Source organism: Aulonocara sp. 'chitande type north' Nkhata Bay, linkage group LG19 (genome assembly GCF_057382095.1).
Source record: "Aulonocara sp. 'chitande type north' Nkhata Bay isolate Kocher_YH1m ecotype deep benthic linkage group LG19, A_spYH_male_GT1.1, whole genome shotgun sequence".
Classification (NCBI taxonomy): domain Eukaryota; kingdom Metazoa; phylum Chordata; class Actinopteri; order Cichliformes; family Cichlidae; genus Aulonocara; species Aulonocara sp. 'chitande type north' Nkhata Bay.
This window is the reverse complement of record NC_141362.1, coordinates 11,277,225-11,291,046: the sequence shown is the minus strand read 5'-3', so window position 1 is coordinate 11,291,046 and position 13,822 is coordinate 11,277,225. Positions and strand designations below refer to the sequence as shown.

Genomic DNA, 13,822 nt, shown 5'->3' with positions numbered 1-13,822 from the left:
TGAAGGAATCAGATTTCTAATTTTGTTCACATTTATTTTATGCTCCTTTTGCAACCTTTCAATTTTATTTCCCAAAGACTCTGTGTTAGATTTTGTATTGTTGATTGTCATTTATGCTTAGAAATATTTACTCACATATGCTTAGAAGTGTATAATCAATTGTAGATTGAAAGGATGTCTCATCCTAAAGAGGTCTGTATTAACTCTGTGTGAGGGGGGTGCGTACATTCCTCTACACAGTGTCCTGGCATGGATCACACTCCCTAGGAGAGTTTATCTTTTCTTATTGATTTATGGTATAGCAAGCACACGTATATTTCTTTAAGTATAAGAGCCTTTTGTTCAGACGTCCTGGCACCAGCTTTGGGGAGTCTTCACAGGGTCACATCTTGACCTCACACAAATCACACACACACACACACACACACACACACACACACACACACACACACACACACAGGCAAGGTACTCTTTGTGTGTATGTAGACGTCATATGTTAATGAACCTATGCATATTCATGTAACCTCAATAAAAGAACAGTGGTACGGGAGAACGGACGAGAGCAACTGGGGTCAAGCGAAGGAACCGGTTCTCTCCTGTGCACGAGAAACATGAAGAACTTTGCCTACTTGTGTCTTGCTTTGCAGTGTAATTATATTGTCTTCAACGTTCCAGCGGATGGGTTCAAGCTACAAACCTATCACTCTGCAGTGAGTTTGACATTGTGTTTTGCAGCCAGACCCTCAAATGCTTCGAGTTTTTTTGGAGACTTTTCTAGTCATTCTGACTTTAGAAAAATCCCTGACTCAGCTTATTACAGATGATTCAAACCACATTTTGACAAATCATTCATTTCAAATTCATAATGAACGTGATAAGTTACACGTCTTTAATGCATCATAAACAGCTCAGCAGACTTTTCACCAGTGGACACGTCACAAATAACCGCTGCAATCAGTGTTTTCTTCCATACACAGCCGTTTATTGCATGTCTGGCTTTATGTTTCCACAGCTGAGATTCTGTGTGTACAATTACAGTTTCAGTGCAGCGTGAGTCTGTTCACACTGAAGTGATTCCATTTCTCAATGACCTCTTGAAATCCATAAAAGCAAATAACTGCAGTATTTCAATGTGGATGAAGTGACTTGATATCAATGAATCCACTCCAAGGATGAAGTAGGGAATGCTGCTTTGCTGTTTTTAATCAGTCTCCAAACATTTTCCACTGAGCATTTATCGAATATTTCAGCAATCCATCCACATCGCAGTCAAACCCGAGCACGTACAAACTACTTGAAGGCTCGAGACAAGACAAGACGACTGACACGCACAAGCGAACACGGTCAACAAAAACCACACTGTCCCTACTCACCCATTCTCCAGGCCGCCCGACCGGTAACCAGGTGAATGTATTTCCCACTCGTTCATTAAGAAATTCACACTGAAATTTTAAAATTAAAAAAAAAAAAAAATCTTTTGACAAGTTTGGTTATATTCCACTGAACACAGTGAGGCATGAGGGTAACACCTCCCACGTGACAAAGAAGCTAACCGTAATCCCTGGAATAGACAAGCAACACCATACACACAACACTTTATCACCACAAAGTCCATATGGCTCCAACACTGTGTTTGGAAAGTATTTGTTTTTCTAAATTTTAACAAAAAAAGATTTTCAAAGATATATTGCAGCAATGCAAAGTTTGTACAAGGGGTTTTTTTTGCAAATGTTGATATTTTACCTACAAATTGATGTGAAATATGATGTCTGCAAAGACCTAAGTTGTGGATTTTAGCTAGAACAGCATAATTAATATCTGTATTATTCCTCTGACCCTTTCTGCTGACAGGTCCTCTGGTGCTGAGGTGGACTCCTCCTGTGATTTAGCCCACTTACTTACAGAGACAGAGAGACTGATTCCCTTCTTTTCCACTGTCTCATCCACACTTTCACACACAGCTGGTGATGCTTAAGACCACTGACTCACATTTTTGGATTCTTATTTTCTTTTGAACCCAGAGATTTTTGGACTCTACCCTTCAGATAAGTTTTTATTTGGGTCTGTGTACAATAAGCTGCTGTGAGGGATGTTCTCTTTGTGTGAGTGATGTTTGGGATTTTCATGGAAATTCAACTTATGTAATCAGATTTTTCTAGAAGCGTTTCAAAGTCAGGTTTCCAGGGTGCGCCCGACATTGAGACCTGAGGACTAACACGTGGCTAAGTCTTTATGCTGGTAATTTTATGTATTAAAATGTTTTTTGTAATTTTTTTTTCATAATTGTGTGTAGTAGCATAAACCTGTGGTTGTCAAATCTGTGGTTCGGTTCACTAAAGCTGGTTTGTTCTTTAAATTTGCATCCCTGCCTCTGTGTCTCATTTAAACACACGGCTGTGCTCCTGTAATCAAACCTGTTGGTCCATTAATATAATCTATACAATAATTGTCACCACTGTGTGACAAGAATAAAACAACATCCTCCAAACCTGCAGCAGGAGAATAAAAACTGTTCAGGGTTCTTGATGTTTAAGATCAGATTTTTGAAACTAGATGAAAACACGAGGAATGTTTAATTTTCCTGTAAATCTTTCCTCTATTTATTGTCCTTATATAGTTTGCTATTATTAATACACACAGCATCACAACCAATTGTTAAATTTAAAAACTGCAGTCACAGTTTCTCATTATTTCAGACCATTATAATGAGAAATTTATTTTTATTTTATTTTATCCATTTTATTCTACTGCTGACCCTCATCCACCTTTTACCAGCTTGTCCTTCATTTGCTTTTTGTATTTCCAGCCTCTAAAATTTCTTCCCGTCTTGTTTTGTGTGTTTGCTCCTTGAATTGAGAGCTCTGACCTTCTGTCCTTCTCTCTGCTGTGTTTCTGTCACAGCCACTTCTCTCTGACTGGGATTGGCTGCTCAGCCTGAAATGTTCTGCAGGAAAACCAAGACTCATATTTCTGATGACTGTAAAATGACTGTAGGTTGATTTTTTTTTAGAACAAGTTACTGAAGGTCGCTCAGTTTAGTTTCAGATTATAATTATAGATTTGTATACATGTACCAAATAAATCATTGCATTATGGAGTAAATGGGAACCTCTATATTACATTTACCTGTAATGACACATTCTAATGAAGCTGAGAGTTCAGTGATTCACCAGGTTTGCTTATCCCTCCCCCCGCCAAGTTTAGGAGGATATTATGAAATATGCTAAAATACATTTTAATAAGAACAGACAGCAATAAGGAAGACAAACATTACTGTTCATAGTGTTGAAACTCATTACACACAAAAAAATATAAAAAAAACAACAACAACACTATTCAGTAGCTCTTCTACATTTTACAAAGTTTATAATGTTGACACAGTTCATATCTGAGTAATAAGATCACATTTGTTCCTGTGTTGATGTGAGGAAGAGGAAACTTTCAGTGTGTGAAGCTGGGAGAAGTTAATCTGTTTCTGCTGTGATCAGAGGAAATGAGACCTGCTGAAGCCTCTGACACACTGATCAGTTTCATTGCCTTTTATTTTTATAGACCCAGAGCTTTTTCAAACACCCTGTGAGCATCATCAGCGAGCTGATTGAGGATAACATTCAGAATTTTATAAGTTGTAGTGAAAGAGATACCCGCTGATAATAGGATTCCAATAAACGGAATAAATCTGGATGCTTCCTTTGCTGCCATTAATGAAGCTGTGCATCCCACTTGGGTCATCACCTTCAAGAGGAGCTCTGCAGTTATTTTTGCTGCAGCCAGTGGTGAAATGATGACAGCACACAAATCAGTGTAGGGCACACCTGTTCTGGCAGAAAGTCTCTTTAGAGACGGGATATCGAGACCAAACGCATGAACAAAATGTGTGACAGCACCAACCAGCACAGCAGCATCAAAAGCAATAGAAAGACCAGGAACTGGAACAGCTGCTCCAGCTGCAGACTGAATAGCCCAGTATTTTAATTTGGACTGAAAAGCTTTTTTCTTCTTGATGATGGTCTCTGGGTTGATGTTGGGCATGGCACACAGCAGAGCATCTCTCTTCTTCATAGGAAGTTCTCTCTCTAAGGTCTCTTGTAAAAGAGAGAAATCACACCAGTGCTGCTTAAAACTCGACACCAGGAAGACCTGTGGAGACTCGATGTCTTGTAGACCTGTGTGATAGAGAAACAAGTTGACATGGTTAGATTTATAAAATAATATCATAGGATCCTGTGTGGAAGGAAGAGTCGTGGATCCAATATGCAGGACTCAAGAGAAGCTTTGATGCTGGATTTACAGGTCACAAGATAAACTACAGCAGAAATCTAAGAATATTAATCAGGGAACTCTCCAAACAGAGCTCACAGCTGGAGCAGATATGATGACAACATGACAAAGAACAGTGGGAGAAATAGTAACTACAGTAGTTAACTGATGATACAGGAAGTAAACACACATGAGGGCACACACATGAGACTGTCAAAATAAAACAGGAAATAACACACAGACTCTGACAAAGACACGTGAGCTTGACACTGGGACTGGGGATGAACAGACATGGAGACACATGACAGACTGGGTAGCCAAAGGATGAAACACAGAGAGAAGAACATGGGAACAGGAAAGGGAGAAACAAAGAGTAGGACTAGAGACGTACTAACAAGACAAGAGAGGGAACACGGAGACACAAGGACACACCTGAGGAGACCACGACCACAAAGGGAACAAACACCCACGGCAGGAAACTAGAAGCATGGATAACTGAATGAGGGAGCACTAGGAAATGATACCAAGCAAACAGACTAAACAATGCAGAACACATAAATCCAGAAATAAATGAGGAACTCATACAAACTCAAAACACTGTGTCACTGACCCGGGAACTAAGACAAAGAATAAATAATTTAAAACAAGGATATGTTTAAAAAGTGAATCCAGATCTCACTCAGCTGTGATCAGACACTCACTGTGAACGCAGTCGTCTCTGATTACTTTGAGAGTCCTCTCTGCACTGAAGTCTCTCTTTTTCCTCTCAGCATTTATATCGTTGTCGATCTTTGAGCGAACAAAGTAGAACTTTTTCTCCATCCTCTGAATCTCCTGAGCGAGTTTCACGTCATTTTCTGTGAAGCGAGTGTCTGAGATGATGATGAAGAAGTCAAACTTCTCAAATCCAACAAGCTTCAGGTACTTCTTAGCTGGAAACTTGGTGGTGCCGATTCCAGGAAGATCCCACAAAGTAACATTGGAATAGTTGGGATGGGGGTACAGTGTGACCACTGAGGTGGTTTGTTTCACACCAGTAGGAGCAGCTCCCTCCTCATCATCACTCACACCTCTGAACGAATTAATAAAGCTGGATTTACCAGAACCAGATTCTCCTGTGATGGCGATATTTACTGGAATATTATCTTGTTTTTCTAAATGTTGTTGAATCTCTGCAGCTGCTGCAGCAGTGTCTTTGTGCTGCAGGGCTTCTTTATGTCCAGGAATTTCTTCTGATTCATTGAATCCTCTGGCTCCTCCGTGCTGATCCCAAACAAAAGAAAAATAAGGAAAATTCAAATTTTATGTTAGAATGAAGAATTTGTAAATATTTCATGTCTTCAGTTTATTTTCTTTATAAAGATAACTTACTGCTGCCGCGTAGAACGTTCCATTTTCAGTTGTGTTAAAAAGCTGGTCTTCAGTGGTCTTCATGCTTCTTATCAGGTCTGAGGTCTGCTTTCTCGCCAGGGCCTCCAGTTTTCTGTACAATACAACTTCAGGTGTGTTCTTGACACTGAAAGCAAAGTTTTCACTGAGGAGGGCGTTCCACAGGTCCCGAATTTTGGTTCTGAGCTGTGAGAGAGTGATCCCAGCAGACTTTGAAGCTTTAGAGAGGATGGTGTTCTTCACTTCTTGGAGGCTCTCACTGTAAGCTGGATCAGGAGCAGCCATGGGTGGACTGCCCTCCCACAGCTGCCCACAGTATTTCACATCTTCCCGAACATCAAATTCAATGACATCACTGAAGCGCTCAGCATCACAAAGCTCCTCTTCAGCTGCTAGTTTGGTCATCTGGTCCAGATGTTCCTGCAGGCGTCTCTTTCCGTCCATGTTCTTCTTTGCTGCTGCAACATCTGGAACATCCTGAACAAACACACATCTGGGAGAAAGCTGAACTTTCTTCATCCTCATCAAAGCCTGAACAACAATCTGCAGAACCTCTTGGATTTTCAACAGATCATCTCCAAAGATGCTGATCAGAGTCAGGTTTCCCAGACCAACGACAAATGTCACCAGTTCGTTGTCACGGTAACAAGTCTTGTTACCGTCCAGCTCAGAAGCCTGCAGACCTTCAGTGTCCACCACTAGAACATAGTCAAAGTCTGTCTTCATGTCCTCTGATACTCTGAGCAGCTGCATGAAGGCACCCTTGGTACTCCTGCCAGCACCTACTGCAGGCTGCAGTCCAAACATGGAGCTCAGCAGTGATGTTTTCCCACTGCTCTGGAGGCCCAACACTGACAACACAAAAACTCTCTGGTCCCCCAGTTTCTGGATGACTTCCTCTAAGAGGCTGGAGATCCATGTGAAAGGCAGGTGACCTGCATCCCCGTCCATCAGCTCCACTGGGTGTCCTGATATCATCAGCTGTGCAGCCAGCTCAGGGTATTTACACCAGTCAGCGTCTCTGCTCTCTCCAGCTGTTGTTCTGTGGGCTTCATAGATGTGTCCCATTTCTCTGAACATGTGCTCCAAGCCGAAGGATGCAGACTGCAGTTTGTGGGACAAGTCTTGGAGCTCAGTTTGTTTCATTAATAACAGACCAGATTTGTCATGTTTGTTCTTCAGAGCTAAGACCTCCAACCACTTTTCATCATAACTTTGGAGAACACAAGAAACGTTCTCTGTGGAGAGAGCATCCATGAAGATCTGAGTCCATTTCAGGAAATACTCTCTGTCTGTTGGTGGCAGTGCTGACAGGCTGTTAGTGAACAGCTCCATCAGTTTACTGCAGCAAGCAGCACGTTGTTTCTGACGCATGTCCATCAGTTTCTGCTGCTTTTCACTTTTCTTGTTTTCACTGTTTCCTCTGAGATGTTTCAGTTCTTTGTATATTTTGATCCACTGATGCCACAGATGGTTTTGACAAGGGAGGAATTCCTCTTTGATCTTTGAGATATCCAGGTTATCCTTCATAATCAGCTCCATTATTTCCAGAGCAGCAGATCTGCCTCTCTGACAGGCTGGGTCACTTTCATCCACTCTGACTCCAGAGAGCTCAGCCAGGGTTTCAAGCTGGAAAGATGGTTTCAAACTGGAATCTTCTAGAGAAGATAAAACTTCTCTAATGATCTTTTTCAGCTCTTCAGATACATCTGACTGGTTTCTGCCTTTGAGACCCATTTTGTATTTTCCCTTTTTAGTCCTGACAGCATCACAGCTGTCATCAACACTCACACATATTAAAGGTTTATGAGACTTAAAGAGGGCGGCTATAAGTGATCTGCTTTCTTCATCTTTTTGCAGAGATGCAACGAGGAAAACGTTGATGGAGGATTTTTCAATCAGTATGTCGCGCTGTTTTTCAATCTGCAGAGCATCACCGTGAAGATTACAAAAAGCCATGCAGTCCCTGAAGGCATCAGTGGGTTTCCCAGCAGGGCAGTACCAGGCTATCTCTGCCACACCATCCATCAGATGGCGAGACCTGGTGCTTCCTGGGCAGTTCCTGTGGAAGAAGGTGCTGTGACGGTCGTTGATCAAAGCGTTCATCAGCTGAGATTTAGACACTGACAGAGAACCCAGGCGGAAAAATGACACCAAGGGTGTCTGAGCTTTGCAGACTGGAACACTCTTCATGGTGACGATGGGTGAGCCATCTTTGACCTGAGTCGCCGTCCAGGTTTTTGTTATCTGTCTGAAAGTCCACAGAGGACACTCCATCTCCATTGTGACTGGGTCAGGGACCAGCAAAGGTAAAGCATACTGACACTGAGAGAGCTTTGTGACCATCATCTGTTTAAGGAAGCTGTCTGAGCAGTGAAACACGGCCATCTGGACATCCATTGGATGCACACGAGTCTGTTCTGTGTCCACGCTGGTGTTCAGAAAAACCTCCCAATCACTGTAATGCTTCTCAGGGATGTCAGTCACCGGCCTGGGCTTTGGCTCTGTCCCCTCAGGACTGTCTGCTCTTACAGGAATATATCTGGCCCTGCAGTCTAACATCATCAGCCTGCAGACAAACATGTGAGCCAGATGTTTCTCAGATGTGACATGGTGCCGTGTCACAGGTGGACGGATCTGAAGAAAATCCTCTGGTGAGAATTTCTGCTGCAGTTTGTCTTGAAGCTGAAGTCTGTCAATCAGTGTCTCAGTTTGTCTTTGACATGGATACTTGGTGAGTTCATCAGAAACCTTCACTGACTGCAGGAAACAAGCAAACAGTTTGTTAAGGACTGATACTGTCATAGAAACTATCTCTAAGATCTTTGGAAAAATTTGGACTTTCCTACCATGTTTCCACTCACGTCCTCACCTGAGGAACCTGCGAGATAAAAACAAACCAGGAGAACAGATCATGTGACTGGACCGGACCAATAAAACAGTCAAACTCCCACAGGTAACATGAACGATACAGTCCTATACAGACTGAGTGAATCCAAACTGCTGTGCCGTGACAGACAGTCACTGTGTGGAGCACACAGGGCATCACTAGGTTTATGTATGTTGTATGAATCATTACTGTGAAAGTCAGACATGAATCTGAGTCACTTTCAATCAGTTTGACGCACATTGATAAATTTGTGTAACAGACGTGATATAGATACAGAAAACTACGTGAAGGTTTACTGACAGTCAAACAGAGGACTTTGTGTTCTTTTCATTTACATTATAAACCCTCAGTGGTCACAATAAAAACACAATAATTCACTGATTATTGAAATGAAACAGTCCTGCAGACACACAGCATCCCCTCTCAGCTGTACCATCATTTCTGTCTCAGCAGCACAAAACAGCTGTTTGACCAACAAGGAGACAAAAATTCATCCAACAAGCTCTTTGGAATCCAACAAGCTCTTTGGAAAAACTCCCGGAGGAAACATGACTGAGCTGGTTGGAGAATGAAGAGAGTGGAACGCTTTGAAAGCAAAATGAAGCTGCGAACAATCATCAAACTTTTTTCTTCTCTGAAGATTCCCAATCAGAAGAAACACATTTACAATCACATCATCAGTAAAATAATAACAACAATAATAAAGTTGAGCGAGTAAATGTGTTCAAACCTTTGAGACTTTACTGAAGGTGTGAAATCAAACCTTGAGATTCTCCTGCAGACAGCATGTGTACAACAACATGATCATAGAAACACATTTTCCTGCTGATCAGGTGAGAAGATTTTACCTTTGTTGGAGCGTTCCTCGTTCTCATCTTCTTCACCTTCATGGAGGAAGAAACAGAAAACAGGATCTTTGTCAGAGTTTTCTTTCAAAGACGAGACCTCAGATCTGATCTCAGCCTCTCCTCCACCTGCTGCTGCTGTGCTGTGAAGGTTCTCCATCTCATCTGCTCCTCATCTTTACAAAGGATCCACACATCATCTGTTTGTTTTGTTATCTATCAAAACAGAAAATAGAAATAAATAGAAATATTTAAAAGTAGAAAAAAAGAGTCTGGGACCTGAGAGCAGACATCTGAGATCTTCGTGAGCAGAAAGGTGAGAACGTCAGAGCTCATAGATGCTGAATGGACGTCAGATCTTATATCTGCTGCTGATACGACCGTGCTTCACATTTCCACCTCAGAATATGAACCTGACTGTACTGTGTGATATTATTCTGTTATTATATGTTACCTTATATATGTAATCAAGATAGTTGAATTATTTTAACTGCTGTAGATCATATTATACCCTTTAATATAGAGTGTGTGATTAGTATGTAGTTTTAGTTTCCATTATACTTCTGACTTAAAAGAGTGTGAAAATCATTCGATCTATTGGTTTGACCTGTATTACTCAACACTGTTGAATGTGTTACACTGGTTCTTGACATGTTTTACTGCTGAATCATGAAGAGAATGTTGTGTGCAGAGGACCTTGTGCCGATAATAGAAGAAGCAGACCACATTCCTTTTCAGAAGAGCAGAAAGACAGGGAGCCGAGGTCATAACTTAGGCGCCGTAAGAGAGAAAGAATGTGAATGTTTAGGCTTTTACGACTAGGTGGGGGCCACTAGAGAGTATAAAAAGCTGTGTAACCCGTCACCATTTTGAGACTTGCTGTGACCCTCTGCAGGCAGGTCTCCCCATCATGATGGTTCTAATGCTCATAAGTATTGAATTGTATGGAAATAAATGATTGTTGATTGAGCATTGATACACCGAGTACTGTCCTTCCTTCAGCCCAAAGATTCAAAGAATTGGGAGATTACAACAACTGCAAATATTCAGGCTTTGGATAAACGTTGGATAAAGTTTCACATTTCCATTATTTAACTGTAACATCTGCTGTCATCAGCGGCAGTTTATAAAGACATGAAATTCATATTGAGGATAACTGAGTTCATCTTGTTGGTGCAGCGCTCCACAGCAGTCCCAGTTACTCATGTGACACCATGAGAAAAAGAATTACCCACCACTGGCTTATGTTGAAGAGACATCAGTGGTTATGACATTAATATCAATTTATTTTAGCATGTTGAAGTAATAACAGTTAAACACAGTCATAGAGTAACTGAGTGATGATGAACCAAGTAGTTAAATTATTTTGAATAACTGACTCTGTGGTGGCCTCAGCCATCGTGTGGTCTGCTAGGGCGGCAACATCTCTGCTGGGGACAGGAAGAGACTGAACAGGCTGATCCGCAGGGCCAGCTCTGTGCTAGGATGCCCTCTGGACCCAGTGGAGGTGGTGACAGGAGAATGGTGGCTAAGCTGTCATCCCTGTTGGACAACATCTCCCACCCCATGCAAGAGACTCTGACAGCACTGAGCAGCTCCTTCAGTGGCTGCACCACCCACGGTGTGGGATGGAGAGATTTTGGAGGTCTTTCCTCCACACTGCTGTCAGACTCCACAATAAAGACTCCAACTGATCAAACACACACATCCACACATGTGTATTAACACTAAGTGCAATACTCTTTTCTGGCATCGTTGTATTATACTCAATTGTATATAGCATTTGTATTCTATTTAATACTATCTTTATAGTATTTTTATTTTATTCTATTCTATTGTGCACAGTATTTTATTCTTATCTTATTCCAGTGTTTTTCTAATTTTGCTATGTAACTTTGCACTGTCCACTTCTGCTGTAATAAAACAAATTTCCCACGTGTGGGACTTTTCTTATCTTATCTAAATAATTTCCTTCATTTTTGTGTGGAAAATATAAAAGTTACACATCTAAAAGTAAATGTGTATAAGTTTAAAATATTAAAAACCCCAAAACAACAACAAAGTGATGATTATGTTTTCAAAAGAAATGAACCACCTTTTAACAACCTCACCAGCTGTTTGTGCAGATTATTGCGTTTACGAGGCGCACTTAAATGCATCACAGCCGTTGCTTTTTACCGTACCATACCGTTACAGGACCGTTATGAGTAACGTCAGAGCACTTTACCTGTAACTTAAACTATAACAAGACTTAAACTGAAAAGTGTAACACTAACTGATCTAAGTGTGTGTGTGTGTGTGTGTGTGTGTGTGTGTGTGCGCGTGCTCAGCAGACATCCTCATTAAATCCTCTTCCTCGGGTCAGAGTTGTCACATTAACTTTTATCTTTAAGTCAGAGTTTCATAACTGGACGGTTTAATGAAGCATTTACACACCACAGAAATACAAACCTACAGAAATACATACCTGCGTCTCCAGTCTCTCGAGCTCTTCCTGGTTTTCTGTTAAGTTTCGGTTTCTACAGTAGTCAGCAGCGGAACTTCCTGTGGACCTCCAACCAATCAGAGCCTGATGTTTTTATGGTACCGTGATCGTGTCCACTTCAATTTGATTATAGTTTATTATAAATCTAAACTGAAAACTAAGACTAGACGTGAAAATCTATTCAGTTAACCAAAACTAAAAATAACGTTTTTTTTTAAAAACTAAAATAAAGTATTTTAGTATTTATTGTTTGGTAGAAATTTTATTCCAACTTGCCTGGTGAAGCTTTCATGGATGTGTTTATCCTGGTTTTCTTAAATATTACAGCTGATATATGCCCTCCATGCTTTAATAATTTAAAGGACGAAAACTAAAGAACCAAGAAAATCCAGAATGGAAACTCACTCAAACTAAACTGAATTAAAAACAAAAAGTGAAATAAAAATAAAAGTGACTTAGAAAGTATAATAATTATGGTCCACCTGCCTGGGCAGAGGCTGTGTGGAGGGATGTTTAGGCTTCACAGGGATGGTGTGTGGGAGACAGGCTTATCTTTCTAACTTTTCCAAGGAACCCAATCTCAAATGACAGATAAATCTGTATTGTACTAAATAGAAATGTCCCCTGAAGAGCTGCTTTTATTCTTCTTACATTGAGTACATTTCAGAGCCTGTACTTTTTTACTTTTACTTGAGTAAAGAAGTTGGTCCTTCATACTATGTTCCTCCAGAAAAAACTTCTGTGATTTAGGTGCTGTACTTTTGGGAGTATTTATTTATTTATGTATTTCATACATTGACAATTGGCATAGAAAATTGAAAATGTGACAAGCTGACATCCGCCAATAATAAAAGTGACGTATATATCATGTTTAACCTGAGTAGCGACAGACCGCAGTGATCTGAAAATGATAAAGCCGGGAGTCCGCTGCTCTTGTTGGTTCGAGTGACCTTTGACCCCCTGGTCAGCTATCGAGCGGGTGCGTAACAGGCGTTTCCAAAAACGTCAGAGCACTTTTGTAAATATGTGATGTGTTGATTAACCGAGCAGATATTTGAAGTTTACACAGCTACTTTCTATGTGTTATATAGATATATGATATGCTAAAATGTGTTAAAAGTTTATTTTGTGACCCAGAAAGAGTAATAAGAGTAATATTAAAACTTAGTAGCGGTCCCTACACTGTAAACCCGAATCAGTTGACTGAACTTAAAACATTTGTGGAAACTGATTACCTCAAAAGTTTTAAGTACACAAACTCATCTTTTCTAAGTATGGGGGTACTCAAAATTTGTATTTATTGTTAACTTAAAAATTTTAAATTATATTTTTATTTTATTAATTGAGCTTTACTTAAAAACTATATACTTTAATTTTAATATTTTTGTGTTTTTTGTAGTTTACTATTTTGATCCAACACAATGCAATTATATTACAAACTAAACGCAAATTATATGATTATTAATTAAAAGATATTTATTTTTAAATGTTTGAGTGTAGACTAGTAAAAAAAATTAGAGAAATTCATTTACTTTACATTTTGTTTATTTAACATTTTTTATGGAAATGTAAAAACATCACTTAGTATTTTTATAAAACCACTAACATGGACATTGGCACCATAAAGTGAGCATTATAAATTCAATGTAGAACATGTATCTTTTTATAAAATCACAAAGGACAACATCAGTCCTAATTGCATCTTTCTCAAAATACATAAATTCAAAATAAAAAGTCAAATACTAATCACTTTTGTTTGAAAAAGAAATGAAAAACAATTTTATAAAATGGGTACAAATAAAGATGATCATCTTCCAAATAACCAAAGCAAAATTAGGTAAACTGATGGAGTTAAATCCACCTAAAGTCTGTAGTAAACTTAAAGTGCTTTAAATAAAGTGCTTAAAACAAAGTGCTCAGTAACAGAGTGCATGTCCTAACAAACATTGCCTT

At 39.9% G+C, this 13,822-nt stretch overlaps 2 protein-coding genes across 3 annotated transcripts in view; one reads left to right on the top strand and one right to left on the bottom strand.

Moving 5' to 3' along the window:
* The window catches only part of rtn4ip1 (reticulon 4 interacting protein 1), a 222,570-nt gene that overhangs the window by 145,738 nt on the left and 63,010 nt on the right, over nucleotides 1-13,822 (top strand). The window lies entirely within an intron of this gene.
* LOC147306586 (interferon-induced very large GTPase 1-like) lies at nucleotides 2,654-11,979 on the bottom strand. Of its 2 annotated transcripts, XM_086274805.1 has the most exons (7): nucleotides 11,852-11,979; nucleotides 9,514-9,600; nucleotides 9,388-9,423; nucleotides 8,499-8,530; nucleotides 5,632-8,409; nucleotides 4,962-5,523; nucleotides 2,655-4,166 (listed from the first exon to the last, which is right to left on the bottom strand). In XM_086274805.1, the coding sequence occupies exons 2-7, from the start codon at nucleotides 9,542-9,544 to the stop codon at nucleotides 3,547-3,549; spliced, it is 4,059 nt and encodes a 1,352-aa protein (XP_086130931.1). In that variant the 5' UTR covers nucleotides 9,545-9,600; nucleotides 11,852-11,979; the 3' UTR covers nucleotides 2,655-3,546. The 2 variants fall into 2 exon arrangements, with proteins under 2 accessions (XP_086130930.1, XP_086130931.1); XM_086274804.1 differs by having other exon boundaries at nucleotides 2,654-4,166; nucleotides 9,388-9,600.